General features: G+C 49.7%; 1 protein-coding gene across 1 annotated transcript; it reads right to left on the bottom strand.

The window, feature by feature from the left end:
- Positions 1 to 1,253: 1,253 nt before the first annotated feature.
- Positions 1,254 to 19,965, bottom strand: cdca5 (cell division cycle associated 5). Its single transcript, XM_073031376.1, is given in 7 exon segments — positions 1,254 to 3,039; positions 4,993 to 5,380; positions 5,383 to 5,432; positions 8,104 to 8,145; positions 11,585 to 11,638; positions 13,748 to 13,800; positions 19,871 to 19,965. Coding segments are annotated over 7 exon segments (702 nt in total). The 5' UTR covers positions 19,905 to 19,965; the 3' UTR covers positions 1,254 to 2,958.

Below are 19,965 nucleotides of genomic sequence, written 5' to 3'. Positions count from 1 at the left end.
ACGTTGGTCAACGGCCTGCTCCTCTACTGCCACAAGGAGGCCACTTTCAGGATGCAGGAGCTACAAACTCATATTCCACCTGGAAAGTCCCCTTCTCAATGGCACTAACATCCATTTCTCCAAGTGATTTGGATGAGGAAGGTTGGGGGGGGGGGGGGGGGGGGGGGGAGGCTTAGTAAGTTTGCAGATGACACAAAGGTTGGTGGAGTTGTGGACAGGGCAGAAGGTTATCGTGGGTTACAACGGGACATTCACAGGATGTAGAGCCTGGGCTGAGAGGTGACAGATGCAGTTTAATCTGGAAAAGTGAGAAGTAATTGACTTTGGAAGGTCAAACTAGAGGGTAGAGTACAAGGTTAATGACAGGATTCTCAGCAGTGTGGAGGGACAGCGATACCTCAGCATCCAAGTCCACAGAGCCCTCAAAGTTGATCGGGTGGTTAGGTGGTGTTTGGTGTGTGGGCCTTCAGCAGTCGGGGGATTGAGTTCAAGAGGCATGAGGTAATGTTACAGCCATATAAAAACCAGGTCAGACCACACTTGAGAGCATTGTGTTCAGTTCTGGTCACCTCTGGTGTGGAAGCTTTAGAGTCCGTGCATAATTTACCAGGATGCTGCCTGGGTTAGAGAGCAGGTCTTATGAGGCTGAGGGTAGGTTGAGTGAGCTGGGGTTTTTCTCTTTGGAGAAAAAGAGGATTTTACGTACACACACGTTATGCGTCTGGAGTGCCCATGGAGGCAGATACATTAGGGACATTTAATGGGGCAGCTCTATAGCATAGCAGTAAGCACAACACTTTACAGTGCCAACAACCCAGGTTCAATTCCTGCCACGTTCTGTGAGGAGTTTGTACGTTCTCCCCGTGACCGTGGTGGGTTTCCTCCCACAGTCCAGGCCACACCGGTCAGGTCAGTTGCCCCAAGAATAGGCTAGGGTGAAATTGGGGGACTGCACTGCATCTCTAAATAAATGAATAGGAGACTTGTAGGCAAATGGATGAAAGAAAAATGAACGGTTGTGAGCTGTGTAGGAGGGAAGGGTTAGATTATTTATAGGACAAGTTAAAAAGGTTGGCACAACAGAGGGCCTGTATTGGTTTGTGCTTTCTATGTAACCCCAACACGAGTGAAGTGTCACACACACGAAGTGCAGGAGGTCAGACAGCATCAATGGAGGGGAATAAACAGTGGGCGAGCGTTGAGGTACAGTATTTATTGGGCCCAGGTTTGCAAAGCACTGTCTGCAAGGTTATTTTTAAACCATTTATTGGTTACTTAATAAACAAATCAGAAATACAAATACAATCATTATCAAACATAAAAACGGCCTTGCGTGGCATTGCTCGGAGATGGTACTGTGCCCGCGAGACCAGAGAGCCAGACAGACAACAAGCTATTTCTATTCGTACTGAGTGCAGAGGACTTTCCCCAAACCAGTAGGGTTGTCTCAGAAAATGTGGCATCTATTTATAACACCACACCACCCCTTCAGTACCAGGCAGGTGGGTGTAAATTGTTCACTTGGTCTGTTCCAAATTAAACCTGTAGCTCTGTCTTTGAATAATCGAGGTTAGTAATCATCTGGGAGATTTCAGTTCAATTAAAGCAGGCAATAGATGGATTTGTTTTATAGGACATCTTGATAACTGGAGGAACGGGCCCACCCCTCACACTGTTGAGCGGGAAGTGAGGAACTTTTAACGCTCAGCCACGGTGGCCCCTGCTACGGACAGTGACGAGAACGAAGAGCCCACATCTCATCCAGAGTACCCAGGAATTGAACACACACACACACAGAGCTGCCAACAACCCGGCTGTTTCCCTAAAAGACCATTGGTACCACCAGAGGCGTTTTTCACTGTTCACTTGCCAGCAAACTCTCGTAAAATGCAAATTCACACAAACACACAGCTGACACTGACTCACACACCAGGACACACAGACCCGACTTAAACTGACACACTTGCAGACACACACCTGACTCACACCGACACTGATTCAGACAGACACACACACACCTGACACCCAAGGCGAGTTTTGTGACACTGATATTATGTCCCGCAGTTGAAAGCCACCTTGAACTGAGCGTTAACGTCACCACCTGGCCATACTGTAGGGGGGGCTGCCGTCGACAGGCAGGGGCAGAGCCGACTGCATTGGACAGCGAGTACGAGTCAGACTGAGTGAATCTGCTCTGGATCAACTGTAAAACGCAATTACAGCCTCAGCAAGCTCAACAACTAGAGTGGGAGCAACACCGTCTGGAATAACACCAGCAAAATAATGACCTACTTTAGCAATTACCCACTCATCTCACCACAGAGTTCTCTCACTTCGATTTTTTTAATATATATATATATAAAAATGTGGCGCTGCACACTGATGTTTTCTAATATACTGAGGTCACAATTACAATCAATTCTCTTGCCCCCATGATTGAGCAAAAGGAATAAAAAACTTCTGAGAATGCATCAGAAAGAGGCAAGAAGGAAACAAGGAAGGGAAGATCATCTGTGATTAAATCGTCAGTGGGGGAATGCTGCCAGTGATCGCTCAGGGAGTGTGGGAAGCCAGCAAAAGCAGTAGCTGATCGGGAACTGGAGAGAGAGATCTGGCTGCAGATCCTGACCAGCCTGCCTAGTAGGATGGGTTTCAGGAGGTGAAAGGCCCTAACAGAATTGGAGAACACATGGACAACTGAACTGGGAGCCTGGAAGACAGAGAGGTGTTTAATCAGTCACACTGGCTGCAATCACATGGCCAGTTGGCCCACAGAACAGAAATCCCTGGCAAAAGCCCCCACAAGAATCTCCCCAGTCCTCTACACTACTACTCTACAGGGCAAAGGGTTCTGTGCAGCTTGGAGCCAGGTTCACGAGCGATTCACTACGAAACCCAGGTGTCTGCTCGGCTCATAGCGACCATCGCGCAGTTTGGGAAAGGACATTGGAATCCACTTCACTCCACCACTAGGTCAAAGCGTTCAGCCTCTTCGAAGGTGGCATTCATCTGCGCGGCCCACTCATCCAACACCGACTTCTGTAAGGCAGGGCAAGGAATCGTATTAGCGACAAATGGTGGCACAGCAGGGCACGCGCCGTTAACACAGGAAGGGTGCGGGGGGCTTCGAGAAGGCAGAGAGGGTTCACCCGAGGATGAGGGGATTTCGGATAGGGGTTTATGAGATTATGAGGGGCGTAGATAGAGCAGAAAGTTCAGGGTCCTTTCCCAAAAGGTTGAATGCTGGAGGTTCACCAAGATGCTGCCTGGTTTAGAGAGCACGTGCTATACCAAGAGCTTGGACAAACTTGAGTTGTTTTTCTGGAGTGACTGAAGCCGAGGGAAACCTGATGAGATTTAAGATTATGAGAGGCATAGATAGAGTAGACAGGTAGTGTCTTTTCCCCCCCAGGGTAAAATATTTAATGCCACAGATATTGCATATGAGAGGGGTAGATAGTCTTTTCCCCCCCAACACAAGAGGGCGTACATTAAAGGTAAGATGGTGAAAGTTTAAGAAAATGTGCCAGGAAAGTTTCTGTTTATGTAAGGAGAGAGGTAGGAGCCGGGACAGGCGGTAGGGCAGGGATAGTGGCGGATACTGCACAATAGATGCGTTTAAGAGGCCGTCTGAGAGGCCCATGGACAAACCAGGAATGGAAGCACACACTTAACGTTTCACCAGACCCAGGGCATCAGTCAGACCACCGTCGGGAGTATTGAGAACAGTTTTGGGGTCCCTTGTCTGAGAAGGGATGTGCTGGCATTTGAGGGAACCTAGAGGGGGTTCACACAAATGATTCAGGGAATGAAAAGGGAGCATTTGAAGTCCGTGGGCCTGTACTCACTGGAGTTTAAAGGAACGAGGGTGGATTTGCCGAATGGTGAATTCTGAACCCACTGAATTGAGGGGTGGAGGGGGTGAGACAGCACGGGAGCGTAGTGGTTAGTACAACACTCTTCACATCTTCGGGCTGCGCTGATCACTGACGCAAACGACAAATATCATCGCATGTTTCGAAGTACAGTGCTGTGCAAACTGTTAGGCTCCCGAACTATACACGAGTGCCCAAGACTTTTGCACAGGGCTGCACGGGTGACAAATCAAGCTAATCTTTTAAGTTATCTACCTCTGCTTCCAACGGTCTGGTCACCCCCCCCCCCCACCCCCCAAACATCCCCCGGGGGGGGGGGGGGCAGGGGGCAGGGTAGAGAACTGCTGAGACTCTCCCAACCTCTGCGAGCATTCCCAAAATACTTTACAAGTCTGGGGTGTGGTCAACAGTTTCCAACATAGGGGTTAGGAGATCTGCATGCTGCAGAAGCTTTGCGACCTTGTGGGCATCCTGTTGTGAATCTACATAACTAAGATAATAGTGTGAGGCATCAATACCCCTCCTTGAGGCAAAAACACAGCTGCATAAACAAGGTTAGGTGTAGACAAAGGTGCCCCCCAAACCACGAGGAGAGTCTCTGGATTGTCAGCCCTCGACACCTTGGGGGGTGGGGTGCAGGATCTGCTACTCAGAGTCCGACATATGTGGACGCTCTGTGCTATCACGTGACAATAAAAGATTCACCACTTGACGTCTGGTATTGAGCCCGAATGAAAAATTCCCCCCGCCACTGGGCGAGAAACTCAGGACGGGTAAAATCCCGGCATCTGCCCACGCCAGTCCGGGAGGCTGGCGAGAGAAAGGACAGCTTCACTTGTCTTGTACAGTGAAGTGAGTTGTTGGCATCAAATCAAAGCGGACGTCACCCTTACGGACACCCCCAGGGATGACAGCGGCTGGGTCGGGCACTGGGCCGACTGGTGTTGCCTGAAGGCGGAAACAGAGCATTTTGCCGGATTTAAACCGAGGGGGAGGTGGTTTTGCTAGTTTTTAAAATGGCAGATGGGAACAGGATTTGAATCCGGGGAGGGACCATTGAAGAACGGAGGCAGTCCTGCCGTCACAGGCTGGACGACGGAGCGTGCGGCGGACTCACCTCAATCTCAGCCACCTTCCGTTTCGGCTTCTTCTTCTTCTTGGCGGCGGCCACACCAGGAATGGCGCCCGGCGACACGGGCGGGGCCGGCGGATTCTCCCTCAGGTTGACGGGCTTCACCGGCGAGAAGTCCGGCATGGCCTCGACGGCCAAGAGCCTCTCGAAGCCGAAGAAGGAACGGCGCGCCGGGTGCCACTGGTTGGGGGTGGAGGTGTCGGAGCCGTCACTCGCGTTGTCGGCCTGCGTGCCGAACGGGCTGAGCCGGCTGTAGGAACGCCGCACCTTCTGGGACATCACCGGGTCTCTGGCCGCACGGCAGCATTTCGGGGTCCTCGGCGGAGGGGGTGGCGGCGACGGGCAGCGAGGGAGCGGGCTCAGCCTCAACCCCCCGACCCGGGGGAGACCTGGCACACGTTCTCCTTCACAGCCTCGGCATGGACCTGCGGGAGGGAGCAGACCGTCAACCCTGCTGCGGAACAGTGCGTTAGTGGGGGAGGGGGCGCTCACGACGTTCGAGGCCGCTGACCACCTCCTCGTCCAGAGACACGCGGAAGTCGCCACCGGGTGAGGGTTAAGGCCGCAGAACGCTTGTTGCCACCAACATCCAGCCAGAACACGTTCAATATGCCACCAGCCTCTGCCTTCTTTTGGCAAGCCAATTCTGAATCCGCACACCACAGCTAAGCTTCCCTGGATCCCACACCTCCCGCCTTTCTGAATGAACTTATCGGGGAGAACCTTGTGATATGACTTTCTAAAATCCGTATGCACCACACCCACCCCTCTAACTTCATCTACCTCTCCCCACCTCAGAGAATTCTATCAGGCTCGTGAGGGACAAAATGCCCTCGCAAAGCCACAGAAACATGTTGCTATACAACTCCAGAGGAATCCGGTTAATCAGGAAGACAGCGGGATTCCCTTCATTTAGCAGGGGCACTGTGCCGATTAATTGGGGCGGGAGGCTGTTGCCGAAGAGTTTCTAACTAGCATCAGAAACACACACTGGAGGTGCACTTGGGCACTGGGCCGTGCTTAGGAGCAAACGGCTTTTAAATAGCGTCAGTTACATGTATGTGTGTCCAAAAAGTAGTGATTTTTGGCACTGATGGTTGGCAAGAAGCAAGCAGCAAGATAACTCAGAGCTCTTTTTTCTCGCTGCGGTGTCCAGCATTCAGGCTTGGAGGTGCCAGAAACAGCTGGGAATGAAAACGAAATGATTTTGCTTCCTCAACAAGTTAAATACTGTGAAGAATTTGAAGGTATCAACACTCACTCTAAATGTTACAATGAAAATAAAGACTTGGAAAGCATTGTAAAAAGGCAACTCATTATCTGCACTAGGTGCCTGCATTGAATTTGTTCACTTACAGTTGGAAAGAACACAGCAGCGGACGCTGAATTCTTCCAATCAATCAATATCGGGAACTTACACAGTCTTATAGTACTGTAGACTTCTGGTAGTGTTCCAAATTGTTCTGTATTTCCTTTAAATACACTATTTGTTACTCAGTTTAAACAGTAGTTTGCGTATTTAAAAAAAACACCATTTTAACTATTTCTATGAAACTTCAGCTAACTGGGACAAAATGGCCTGGTCCCAGTGTAAGCTTTTCCACGGGGCTGGCTTCTGTCGGGATCCCTGATCTACAGTTCCAGCTCAAACTACAGCCGGGCGCTTCAATAGCTGCCAGGAGCAGCCTGGAAGACGTGCGCCTTCGGGGACGACCCGATTCCCTCGCTGAATGAAGCATCGTGAAACACTGGGGGCAGCGGCGTGTTGGGATGGACTGTGGATCTTGATCGATTCTAGGTCGAGGTCTCTTGGGAAGTGTTTACACATGATTGCATGGTAAGGAGGGGTGGGGTGGGATAAGTGGGGGGGGAGGGTCGATGATTCTGCTGCTGATGCGCGGGGAGGAGGTGGGGGTTTGAGGTTCTGCTATGACCATCATTCATTCTTTGGGGGTGAAGACTAAGAATCTCAGGTTGTATACCGTATACATTCTCCGACATCAAACAGGACCATTTGGATACCCGACTTCCTTTCAGACTTCTCTCCCCACCCCACCAAGCATAACGAAAGTTGTGGACTGGAACCAGAGCTGGCAACATGTCCTGCCTGTTAACCATTGAGTCAAAGGGTTAATCTTCACGCTCGCCTTGAATACAACAGAACGTTGATTGCAACTGTGAGAATGGTGAAGAGGGGTGGGGACAGTGGTGACAAGTGACGATGGGTTCTGACCGGGGGGGGCTTGTCGTCATGCGATGTACGGAGTTTATCCGCTTAGGGTAATTTTGCGAGGTCTCACTAACCAACTGGTCGCGAACGGCACCTCAGATTGAGTGGAGGTGTGCTGCAGCAAAGGAGAGCTTTGGGCAGCTTTCCAGGGTCTTACTGTCGTGCTGGTCGTGAACAACGCCGTGGATCGGCAGGACGGGAGGTGTGCTGCAGTAAGAGGGGCCCCGTGCACACCCAGGTGAGCATTTTAACGCTTTGCCTTGTCCTGATAAACACAGCTTTGTTGTGCAAAGCAGATGATTGGAGCTTGTGTCTTTCTGTCTCATCGAACTGGATTCGAGGAAATATTGCACTTCAACGTAGATAAGTACAGAAACAAGCCGTTCAGCCCATCTAGTCCATGTAAAACGATTGTTCTGCCTAATGCCATTGACCCACACCAGGATCACAGCCCTCCGGACCCCTCCCATCCAAACTCCTCTTAAGTGTTGTATTCAAACCTGCATCCAGCTCATTCCACACTCCCACCACTCTGAGTGAAGTCCCATCGTGTTCCCCTTAAACATTTCACCTTTCACCCTAACCTATGACCTCTAGTTGTAGCCCCACCCAGCCTCAGAGGGAAAAGCCTGCTGGCACAATGCTCCAAATTGAGCCTCACCGATGTCTTACATTACTTCAGCATATCAGCCCGACTCCTGTAGTCGATGAGCTGATGCACGGAGGCCAACGCGCCAAAAGCTTTCTCGACAACCCTGTCCACCTGTGACGCCACTTTCAAGGGTTTATGTATTCCCAGATCTGTGTTTTGCAGCCACTGGGACCAACTGTGGACCGGGTCAGGGAAGGGAGGGGTGTATACTCACCCGAGGGCTCCGCCTTGGGGCTGTGGATGTGCCTGGAGGGAGCTGGACAAGACAAGAGTTTGGTTACTTTCATCCATTATATAACCAGTTCACGAGTAAAATGGCAGGGCAATAGTCCTGCAGCTGCATCTGTGATTTTGGTGACACGTCACCTCCTCAAACTCAGCGAATTTTGCCAGTGGATACTTCCTAAGATGGTGAGAAACCTTAACTGGCCATGTCACAGCAGAAGTGGAAATTTGTCTTAAACATCTCCAGGCTTTATGGTTTGCGGAGAGATCTCTCAGCTCAAAGCTACCCAGCCCCTGACCACTCCTGCTAAGAAAATACTTTGCGGGCCGAAGGGCCTGAGCTGTGCTGTAGGTTTTTCTAAAAGCAAATTCGAGAAACTCTGCAGATGCTGGAGGAACTGAGCAGGTCAAGTAGCATCTATGGAGAAGGGTGAACAGCCGACATTTCAGCCTGAGACCCTTCAGCAGTGAGGGAAGGAAGTGATGGGGGAGGGGGTTTCAGAGGGGAGGAAGTGGTACAAGGTGGCAGGTGATAGGTGGAACCAGGAGAGGGGGACGGACAGGGGAAGTGAAAAGCTGGCAGTTGATTGGTGGAAGAGGTAAAGAGCCGGGGAAGGGGGAATCTGGTAGGAGAGGACAGGAGGAGGAGCAGCAGAGAGTGCAGGTAAGGAGATACGGTGAGAGAGCACAATGCAGAATCCCCGTTCCAGTCTACAGCTCAGCAGGATGCAGATGGAAACCGTGGAGAGCATCCTGACTGGCTGCACCACCCTCTGCCGGATCAGGACAAGCTGCAGAGGGTTGTAACCTCGGCCAGCACCGTCGTGGGTACTGCATCAGGGACACCTTCAAAAGGCAGCACCCTTCATTATGGGCCCCAACGACCCCTGAAGACACACAATGTTTCAGGAACAGCCCCTTCTCCTCCACCACCAGATTTTGAAATGGACAATGAACCCCTGAACACCACCTGGCTGTTCTGCTCGTCTTTTGCTCTCTCTCTCTATATATATATAAATAATTGCAATTTATGGCTTTTTTAAAATACTGTCACAGAAATATAATGACAAAGTTTGTCATGGAAAAATTCACAAGGATTTTACTGGTACTGGAGTGCTCCATCAGGGAGGAGGCTACGTAACATCCGCGTCAGGACCACCAGACTCAAAAAGTTACTTTCCCCACAAGCAGTAGGGCTAATCAACACCTCCACCCACTAACCCACCCCTCCGCACCCCCAACCACCACTACTTTATCATTTTCTGTCAGAGTCACCCTATGTACAGACACTCCTGAGACTAGTGTCGCTTTATGGACATACGATCAATTTGTGTATACAAGCTACCTTATGTATTTAGATTTACTGTGCTTTTTTGTTATTATTGTGTTCTTTATCTTATTTGCACCATTGGAGAGGGTTCAGAGAAGATTCACGAGAATGATTCCAGGTATGAAAGGGTTACCGTATGGGGAAAGTCCGGCAGCCCTTGGGCTGTATTCCCTGGAGTTCAGGAGAATGTTGGGGGGATCTCATAGAAACACTCTGAATGTTAAAAGGTCTGAACAGATTAGATATGGCAAAGTTATTTCCCATGGCAGGGTATTCTAGGACAAGAGGGCACAATTTCAGGATCGAAGGACGTCCATTTAGAACTGAGATGCTGAGAAATTACTTTAGTCAGAGGGTGGTAAATCTGTGGAATTTGTTGCCACGAGCAGCTGTGGAGGCCAAGTCATTGGGTGTATTTAAGGCAGAGATAGATAGGTTCATGATTAGCCAGGGTATGAAAGAGTATGGACAGAAAGCAGGGGAGTGGGGATGATTGGAAGAATTGGATCAGCCCATGATTAAATAGTGGAGCAGATTCAATGGGCCAAATGGCCTACTTCTGCTCCCATCTCTTATGGTCTTATTGTGTTTCTTTGTGCTGCATCAGATCCAGAGTAACAATTATTTTGTTCACCTTTAAACTTGTGTACATTAAACAATCTGGACTGGGACAGCTTCCCCCAAGAGCGACGGAGCCTGAGGGGTAACTTTGCAGAGATGTATGAAAAAAATCAAAGTGCGCTGGTCAGGTGAATGATCACAATCTTCATCGTCAGCGTAGGGGAGTCTATAACCAGAGGGCACAGGTCGAAGACAAGAAGGCAGCCGAGAAGACAGGTGCCCGGGGTTACAGAGTCATATCGGACAGAGGCACGTCCTCCGATTTGAGAGATTATTAGACCATCCGAGAGGACCACAGCCACGTTGGGAGCTTGCGTGCCTCAGTGACCTGGAGAGCCGTGTTGGCTGGAGTCAGGGCTTTACGCTTTGGCTCTGGGTCGGGTCACCCATGTCAGACAGGTCAAAGGGTAGAGGTCAGACTAAGAGTGGTCCTCCGTGTTCAGGGTTAACAACCCTGACCGGTCAAACAAAACTGTTACAGAAACGGCAAAGAAGAACCTATACCCCAGTGCGAAGGTATGGACAGGGAAAGATGGAGGGCCTTCACTGCTGCCCTAAACACCAGCAGTGTAACAGGCAGCAAGTATTGATCCACATCTATCTGAGCTACTCCCTATAGCCGGCGCCCAGCTCACGTCCCTCCAAGCCAGGGGTTCCAACCTGGGGTCCATGCCGCCCTGCTTAATGGTGTTGGCCCGTAGCATGAAAAAGTCTGGAACGCCTGCTCTAAGCTTCCTATCCCAGACGTGGATAGGAAAGGTTTCCAGAGACATGGGACAATTGAGGGCAAATGGGGCTAGCTTAGATGGACCAAAGGGCCTGTACCTCCGCTGTCTGGCAAATCGGACAGTTGTCTGGATCAAGAAGTTTAATTCAGAAACACCAGCTACTGGACTGCGAGCGAATAAGAAAGGAGAAGATCTGCTGGAGGAACTCTACGGGTTGAAAAGCATCTGCAGAGGAGATGAACGGGACTGAGGAGACGGATCTCCCTGCCTGAGGAGACAGCCACCGGTCTCGTCCGATGGGCGAGCCGGTGTGGGGGCCAAATGGTCTCCAATTGCCGCTACCCCACTCAGTCGAAAACTAGAGCACGTGGGTTAAAGGCGAGGGTAGAAAGGTTGAAAGCAGGCAACACATTCCTCCCCGCGTTGGTACGTGGGGCAAACTGGCAGGGGAAGTGGAAGAGGGCGGGTAGGATAACATTTAGTAGACAGTAGAGATGTGGATCCAAACACGGCTACGGGGACTAGGTCAGACTATGGTCGGCACAGACCAAAGGCCTGTTTCTGTCTGGTGTGACTAACTCTGTGCACGTCTCCCCAGCTGCAGCAACCGTCAACCCCCTCCTTCACCTCGATGTCGGGCGGCCAGTCCAAAACGTCAGTCTGACATCACCCAAGCAAAATGATAATTCAGTCTATGACATACTTAAAATAAAATTACCCCAGGCACAGCTGCTGGCTCGTTTCCCCCCCACCCACCCCAAAAAAGACGCACATAAGCATTCTCCACTTACGTTTTTCTGAGGCTTGATCTTCTTCAAAACGATGGAGTGTTTGACAGCCGGAACCTGCGTAAAAATCAGCTCAGTCACAAGAAGCTTCAGCACAGGTCAGGCTGCCTCCCAGCTCCCCCTCCGCTGAACACAGGCTAACGCACACCTTCCTGCAACAAATTCTATCTCCCCCAGTTCAAGACAACACAAAACGCACAAGCTCGAGATGAAAAGAGAAGCGGTTTTCCCTGCAGAAGTGAACACTCTTGCACACTTATGTTCTTGATGTTATTGGAGTATAAAGTTGCATTGTTTGCTGTGCAACCAAAACTATGTAGTCAGCTTGGTGTTTGCTATTTGCTATGTATGTATCCAATTTAGTAGGAGAATGAAATCTCTGTATTGTCTCTGTACTATTGAACACATCAGTAACTTAAGAATGTAGCCAAATAAGAAGATAATGGTGTGTTAATGAGAGGCTAGCTAAGAGATAACTGAGGCCAGGGATGAGGTAACATGTGGTCCAAAAAGTAGATTAGAACATGATTAAGTTAATGGGTAGAAACAATAGTGGGAAGTCGGGAGCTGATGTACTGGTGATACGCAACTGTAGACAGATTGGATATGCTAATGCAACTAAACCAGGAGATTGCTATAAAAAATGCTATGTACAAGGATCGGTGGACAATCAGCGACTAGCTCACTGACTGTCTCAGCTTTGATTTGCAAATTAAAGTCTAACACTTCTTGAAGAATCTTCTGCGTCTCCTGGTCGTTTGTGGGGCACGAGAAACCACGACAATGTTTATCACTTAATTATCGTTATTGGATCGGCACACATGTATTCTGACAATTAACTTATCAAAGTTTACTCCGCTGTGCGCTGAACTGGGGGTGCGGCCGAGAGCCTCCTCTGGGAGCCCACGTAAGGGTCAGCAAGTCGCGTCAGTCACAAGCACAGGTCAAGTTGCCTCCCCCCTCCACTGTACACCACGCACCTCCTGGCAAGAACTGTTATCGTCTTTTCATTCCCCCAGTTCTTCAGAGCAAGAGAAAAGTACAAGCAATGATTAAATTGAATGATCATTTTCAAAATAAAACAGTGGGATTATTACAAAGACTAGCATAGAACCAAAGGGATGAATGGCCACTTTGTGTCATGTGGAAGGGTGGGAAGTTTTTGCAAAGGACTGCATGCATTTTAATTTATCTAGCTGCATATTTAGAGATGTAATACTAACAGGTCCTCCCGGCCCAGCCGTACAATTACATACGTGTCCATTTAACCTACTAACCCACACATCTTTGGCGTGTGGGAGGAAACGCACACGGTCACGGGGAGAACGTACAAACTCCTTTCAGACAGGCGACGGAATCAAACCCGGGACACGGTGCTGTAAAACATTACACTGACCACTACTCCACCAGGCCACCCCAATGTTCTTAATTACCCTAATGACAGATACCAATTTAAATTCCTCAAAAAATAGAATCACTTACGGTCCGATTCATTTATTTTTCATACGTATATTGGAACGTACAGTGAAATGTGTCGCTTGCATTAACAGCCAACACAACCTCGGGATGTACTGGGGGCAGCCCACAAGGTCCGTCACACATTCAGGCACTGACATATGCTCAGTGGCCACTTTATTAGGTACACCCACTTTTTACTGCAAATACCTGACCAGCCAATCACGTGGCAGCAACTCAATGCATAAAAGCATGCCGACATGGTCAAGAGGTTCAGTTGTTGTTCAGACCAATTAGAATGGGGGAAGAAACGTGATCTAAGTGACTTTGACTGTGGAATGATTGTTGGTGCCAGATGGGGTGGTTTGAGTATCTCAGAAACTGCTGATCCCCTGGGATTTTCACGCACAACCGTCTCTCGAGATTACAGAGAGTGGTGTGAAAAACAAAAAACATCCAGTGAGCGGCAGTTCTGTGAGCAAAAACGCCTGGTTAATGAGAGAGGTCGGAGGAGAATGGCCAGACTGGTTCAAGCTGACAGGAAGGTGACAGTAACTCGAATAACCAACTGTTACAACAGTGGTGTGCAGAAGAGCATCTCTGAATACACAACACGTCGACCCTTGAAGTGGACGGGCTGCAGAAGAGAACACTAGGATCAGGCGACCGATTACGTTTGAGATCACTCAACATACCAAGCATTACACTCACCGATACTTCTTCACTCCCTGTTGCTGATCTTCTCCTTGCTGGTGAGGACACACCTGAAAAACAGGCAGGGTTAAACCATCACCGTGAGCCTGTGCAGCCACTGCCGTCGCGTAGAACAATCCCAATTTATCCCCATGGGCAAATGCGATCCCGTCACCCCTCCCCACTCTCTCACCCTGCACTGGCCACTTTTCGTCTTTTGTGTGTCCTGTCGCATGATGTGGGCAATAGTGGCCTTTCCATGATCCTGGGCAAATGTTTCTACAGAAGTGCACTGCCATTGCCTTCTTCGGGGCAGTGCCTTTATGAGGTGGATGACCCCAGCCATTATCAACATGTCGGAGACTGTCTGCCTGGCGTCAGTGGTCACGTACCCCAGGCTTGTGACCTGCACCGACTGCTTTATATGACCACCCACCACCTGATCCCAGGGCTTCACGTGACCCTGATCGGGGGCTAAGTAGGTGCCACACCTTGCCCAAGGGTGACCTGCAGGCTAGCGGAGGGAAGGAGCACCTCACACCTCCTCTGGTAGAGACGCATCTCCGCCCTGCCTCACTAATTATTTTATTTTATGATAACCTTGCCAGTAACCTTATACTGTCTTATTTTACAGGGGCTTCTTGGTAGTGTAGCAGGTTAAAGTGACACTATTACAGCCCGGGCATCGGAGTTCGGAGATCAAATCCGATGCAGAAGCTTGTACTGTGTGACCCCGCGGGTCTCCTCCCACAGTCCAAAGACGTACCGGTTAGCAGGTTAATTGGTCATTGTGAAATGTCCCATGATTAGGCCAGGGTTAAATCGGGAGTTGTTGGCGTTGCGGCTCATTGGGCTACACTGTCTCGCTAAATAAACACACACCTCACACTTCATGTCAACATGCCAATCTTCAGGCCGCGCTACATCTGTAAAAATTTCCCAGTGTTCTAGTCGACAAACCAAATCACCTCAAACTCCTAACGAAATATAGCCGCCGTCTTGCCTTCTTTATAATTACATCGATACGTTGGGTCCAGGTTAGATCCTCAGAGATCTTGACACCCAGGAACTTGAAACTGCTCACTCTCTCCACTTCTAATCCCTTTATGAGGATTGGTCAATGTTTCCTTGTCTTGCCCATCCTGAACTCCACAATCAGCTCTTTGGTCTTACCGACGTTGAGTGCGAGGTAGATGCTGCAACACCACTCAACCAGCTGGTATATCTCGCTCCTGTACGCCCTCTCGTCACCATCTGAAATTCTGCCAGCAATAGTTGTGTCATTGGCAAATTTATAGATGGTATTTGAGCTAAGCCTCGCCACACAGTCATGTGTATAGAGAGAGAGAAGAGCAGTGTGCTAAGCACACACCCCTGAGGTGTGCCAGTGTTAATCGTCAGTGAGGATCCAATTTCAGAGGGAAATAGAGGCCCAGGTTCTGTAACTTCTCAATCAGGATTGTGGGAACGATGGTGTTAAATGCTAAGCCATGGTCGATGAACAGCATCCTGATGTAGGTGTTTGTGTTGCCCAGGTGATCCAAGACCACGTGGAGAAGCATTGAGATTGCGTCTGCCAGTAACCTATTGTGGCAATAGGCAAATTGCAATGGGTCCAGGTCCTTGCTGAGGCAGGAGTTCAGTCTAGTCATAAACAACCCCTCTAAGCATTTCATCACTGTCAGTGTGAGTGCTACCGGGTGATAGTCATTAAGGCAGCGCACATTATTCTTCTTAGGCACTGGTACAATTGTTGCCTTTTTGAAGCAAGTGGGAACTTCCACCCGTAGCAGTGAGAGGTTGAAAACGTCCTTGAATACTCCCGCTAGTTGGTTGGCACAGGTTTTCAGAGCCTTACCAGGTACTTCATCAGGACCTATTGCCTTGTGAGTGTTCACCCTCCAGAAAGACAGCCTAAAATCAGCCCCGAAAAACAGATCACAGGATCATCAGGTGCAGCAGGGGTCTTCACAGCTGTAGTTGTGTTCTCCCTTTCAAAGCGTGCGTAGAAGGCGTTGAGTTCATCTGGTAGTGAAACATCTCTGCCATTCACGCTATTGGGTTTCACTTTGTAGGAAGTGGTGACTTGCAAACCCTGCCAGAGTTGTCATACATCCGATGTCGCCTCCAACCTCATTCAAAATTGTCTCTTCACTCTTGAAACAGACCTGCGCAAATCATATCTGGTTTTCTGGTACAGGCCTGGGTTGTCATGCATCTGATGTCGCCTCCAACCTCGATTGGATTGTCTCCTCTCTTGAAATGGCCCCTGCCAGTCATACCCGACACCGAACTGGGTCACCAGACTGAAAATGCCACAGATCCAGCCCTCAGCAGATGACGTACCTCCTGGTTCATCCACAGCTTTTGGTTTGGGAATGTACAGTAAGTCTTTGTAGGCACACACTCATCCACACAGGTTTTAATGAAATCAGTAACAACTGCAGCACACCCATCCAGGTTCGAAGATGAATCCCTGAATACAGTCCAGTCCACCGATTCAAAACAGTCCTGTAGGCGCTCCTGTGCTTCCCTTGTCCAAACCTTCTTGGTCCTCACTGCTGGTGCTGCAGTCTTCAGTCTCTGCCTATGCTCAAGAAATGGAGGCCCGTCCCGAAGAATTACAATATGCTGACTATAATTCATGTTTTTCCCTCCTATTACACACTGCTGGCACAGAGTAAACAGCTTTCCCAATACAAACTTTCCCAACAAGGCAGGCAGCGTCTACGGAGAAGAGCAAGGAGCTGACATTTTGTGCCGAGACCCTTCTTCAGGACCAAGATTTCATGACATACGCCGGTGATAGTAAACCCGACTCTGAATCAGAACAATGTTTATCATCACTGACGCATATTGGGAAGTTTATTGCTTCACAGTGCAACACCCAAAAACAATTTACTATAAATGATAACAGGAAACATAAAAACAATGCAAAGGAGAGCGAGGTAGCGTTTGTTCACGGACCCTTCGGAAATCCGATTGCGGAAGGGAAAATGGCGAGTGTGTGTCTTCAGGCTTCTGTACCTCCTCCCCGATGGCAGCAAAGAGAAGAGGGCATGACCTGGGTGGTGGGGGTCCTTAGTGAGGGATGCCAGCTTTTGAAGATGTTGGGAAGGCTGGTGCCCGTGGTGGAGCTGGCCAAGTTGGGGGCCTCACTCATGAGAATCTGACTTTATGCAAACTCCCCTGCACAGCTTTTAAATTATCTTTCAGTGTTCCACGGATGCCCAGTTATGACCAGACTCTCGTGCACATTTCATCAGACCAGGGGTTTCACCCTGGGGTCCCTCAGTTACTGGTAGGGAGTCCATGGGAGGAAACAAAAAGGTTGGGGACCCCCGCTCCAGAGGGCAGGCCACATAGTTTAAAGGTACAATGCCAAAGTCATGAAAAGACACCTTACTCAGAGCTCTGTCACGGCCAAACGTTTCCATAGCGACACAGGATACACACATCCTCATAATGACTGACCCTCCTCCTCAACATCACCCCCCCAACCCATTTTCTAATTACAGCTTCTCTCCCCGAGGCTATTGCCCAGTAGCACTCACATCAACAGTGATGGAGTGCTTTGAGAGTTTGGTCTTGACTAGACAGACAAACAGACTTTATTGATCCCGAGGGAAATTGGGTTTCGTTACAGCCGCGCCAGCCAACAGTAGTGTAGAAATATAGCAATATAAACCCATAAATAATTAAATAAAAATAATCATGCCTGAACTCCTGCCTCAGCAAGGACCTGGACCCACTGCAATTTGCCTATCACCACAATAGGTCAATGGCAGACACAATCTCAATGGCTCTTCACACGGCTTTAGACCACCTGGACAACACAAACACCTATGTCAGGATGCAGTTCATCGACTATAGCTCAGCATTTAATACCATTATTCCCACAATCCAGATTGAGAAATTGCAGAACCTGGGCCTCTGCACCTCCCTCTGAAATTGGATCCTTGACTTCCTACCTGGAAGGACACAGTCTGTGCAGATTGGTGATGACATATCCTCTTTGCTGATGATCAACACTGGCACACCTCAAGGGTGTGTGCTTAGTCCACTGTTCTACTCTCTATATACACATGACTATGTGGCTAGGCATAGCTCAGATACCATGTATAAATTTGCTGATGATACAACCATTGTTGGTAGAATCTCAGGAGGTGACGAGAGGGTGTACTGGAGTGAGATATGCCAACTGGTGGAATGGTGCCGCAGCAACAACCTGGCACTCAACATCAGTAAGACGAAAGAGCTGATTGTGGGGTTCAGGACGGGTAAGACTAAGGAACACATACCAATCCACATAGAGGGTTCAGAAGTGGAGAGAGAGAGCAATTTCAAGTTCCTGGGTGTCAACATCTCTGAGGAACTAACCTGGTCCCAACATTTTAAAGCAGCTACAAAGACAGCAGTATATTTCATTAGGAGATTGAGGATATACATGTCACCAAAGACACTTGCAAATTTTCATTGACTACATCACTGGCTGGCCTGAGGCTGGGGGGGGGGGGGGGCGTGGGGTTGAGAGCTACTGTACAGGGTTGAAATAAACCGCAGAGAGTTGTAAACTCAGTCAGCTCCATCATGGGCACCAGACTCCGTAGTGTCCAGGACATCTTCAAGGAGCAATGCCTCAAAAAGGCAGCGTCCATCATTAAGGACTCCCCTCACCCAGGACATGCCCTCTTCTCATTGCTACCATCAGGGAGGGGGTACAGGGGCCTGTAGACACACACTCAACGATTCAGGAACAGCTTCTTCCCCTCTGCCATCAGGGAGGGGGTACAGGGGCCTGTAGACACACACTCAACGATTCAGGAACAGCTTCTTCCCCTCTGTCATCAGGGAGGAGGTACAGGAGCCTGAAGACACACACTCAGCGATTCAGGAACAGCTTCTTCCCCTCTGCCATCAGGGAGGAGGTACAGGAGCCTGAAGACACACACTCAATGATTCAGGAACAGCTTCTTCCCCTCTGCCATCAGGGAGGAGGTACAGGAGCCTGAAGACACACACTCAACGATTCAGGAACAGCTTCTTCCCCTCTGCCATCAGTGAGGAGGTACAGGAGCCTGAAGACACACACTCAACGATTCTGGAACAGCTTCTTCCCCTCTGCCATCAGGGAGGAGGTACAGGAGCCTGAAGACACACACTCAATGATTCAGGAACAGCTTCTTCCCCTCTGCCATCAGGGAGGAGGTACAGGAGCCTGAAGACACACACTCAACGATTCAGGAACAGCTTCTTCCCCTCTGCCATCAGGGAGGAGGTACAGGAGCCTGAAGACACACACTCAACGATTCAGGAACAGCTTCTTCCCCTCTGCCATCAGGGAGGAGGTACAGGAGCCTGAAGACACACACTGAATGATTCAGGAACAGCTTCTTCCCCTCTGCCATCAGGGAGGAGGTACAGGAGCCTGAAGACACACACTCAACGATTCAGGAACAGCTTCTTCCCCTCTGCCATCAGGGAGGAGGTACAGGAGCCTGAAGACACACACTCAGCGATTCAGGAACAGCTTCTTCCCCTCTGCCATCAGGGAGGAGGTACAGGAGCCTGAAGACACACACTCAACGATTCAGGAACAGCTTCTTCCCCTCTGCCATCAGGGAGGAGGTACAGGAGCCTGAAGACACACACTGAATGATTCAGGAACAGCTTCTTCCCCTCTGCCATCAGGGAGGAGGTACAGGAGCCTGAAGACACACACTCAGCGATTCAGGAACAGCTTCTTCCCCTCCATCATCCGGTTTCTGAACGGACATTGAACCCGTGAACACTACCCCACTACTTTTTTTATTTCTATTTTGCGCTACTTGTTTAGTTTAACTATTTAATAAATATCACGTTTTTTCTATGATTTACATGTGGCCTTGCACTGCTGCTGCGAAGTTAACTAATTCCTGGTGACATGGGCTGGTGATTATTAAACCTGAAGCCATTCAGGAGCCCGATGGTCCAGTGAAACCCGGTCCTGATGAAGGGTCTGGGCCTGAAACGTCCACTCTTTATCCCCTCCATGGATACCGCCTGGCCTGCCGAGCTCCCCCCGGCACTTTGTGTTTGTCCGCCTCGCCCCGCCACCCGGCCCATCCCCTGCTCCTGGCCCAGGGGAGCGGCCTCACTCACCTCCGGCATGACCCTTCTTGCCCAGCGCCGCCATTTCAGGCCCGTCTTTACCCGCGAATACCGCGCTCGTGTCTGGAAACGGCATTCAAATCGCC

This window comes from Hemitrygon akajei, chromosome 28 (assembly GCF_048418815.1).
Source record: "Hemitrygon akajei chromosome 28, sHemAka1.3, whole genome shotgun sequence".
Taxonomy (NCBI): domain Eukaryota; kingdom Metazoa; phylum Chordata; class Chondrichthyes; order Myliobatiformes; family Dasyatidae; genus Hemitrygon; species Hemitrygon akajei.
Note: the sequence above shows the minus strand (reverse complement) of the source record. Positions and strands in the feature narration are given on the sequence as shown.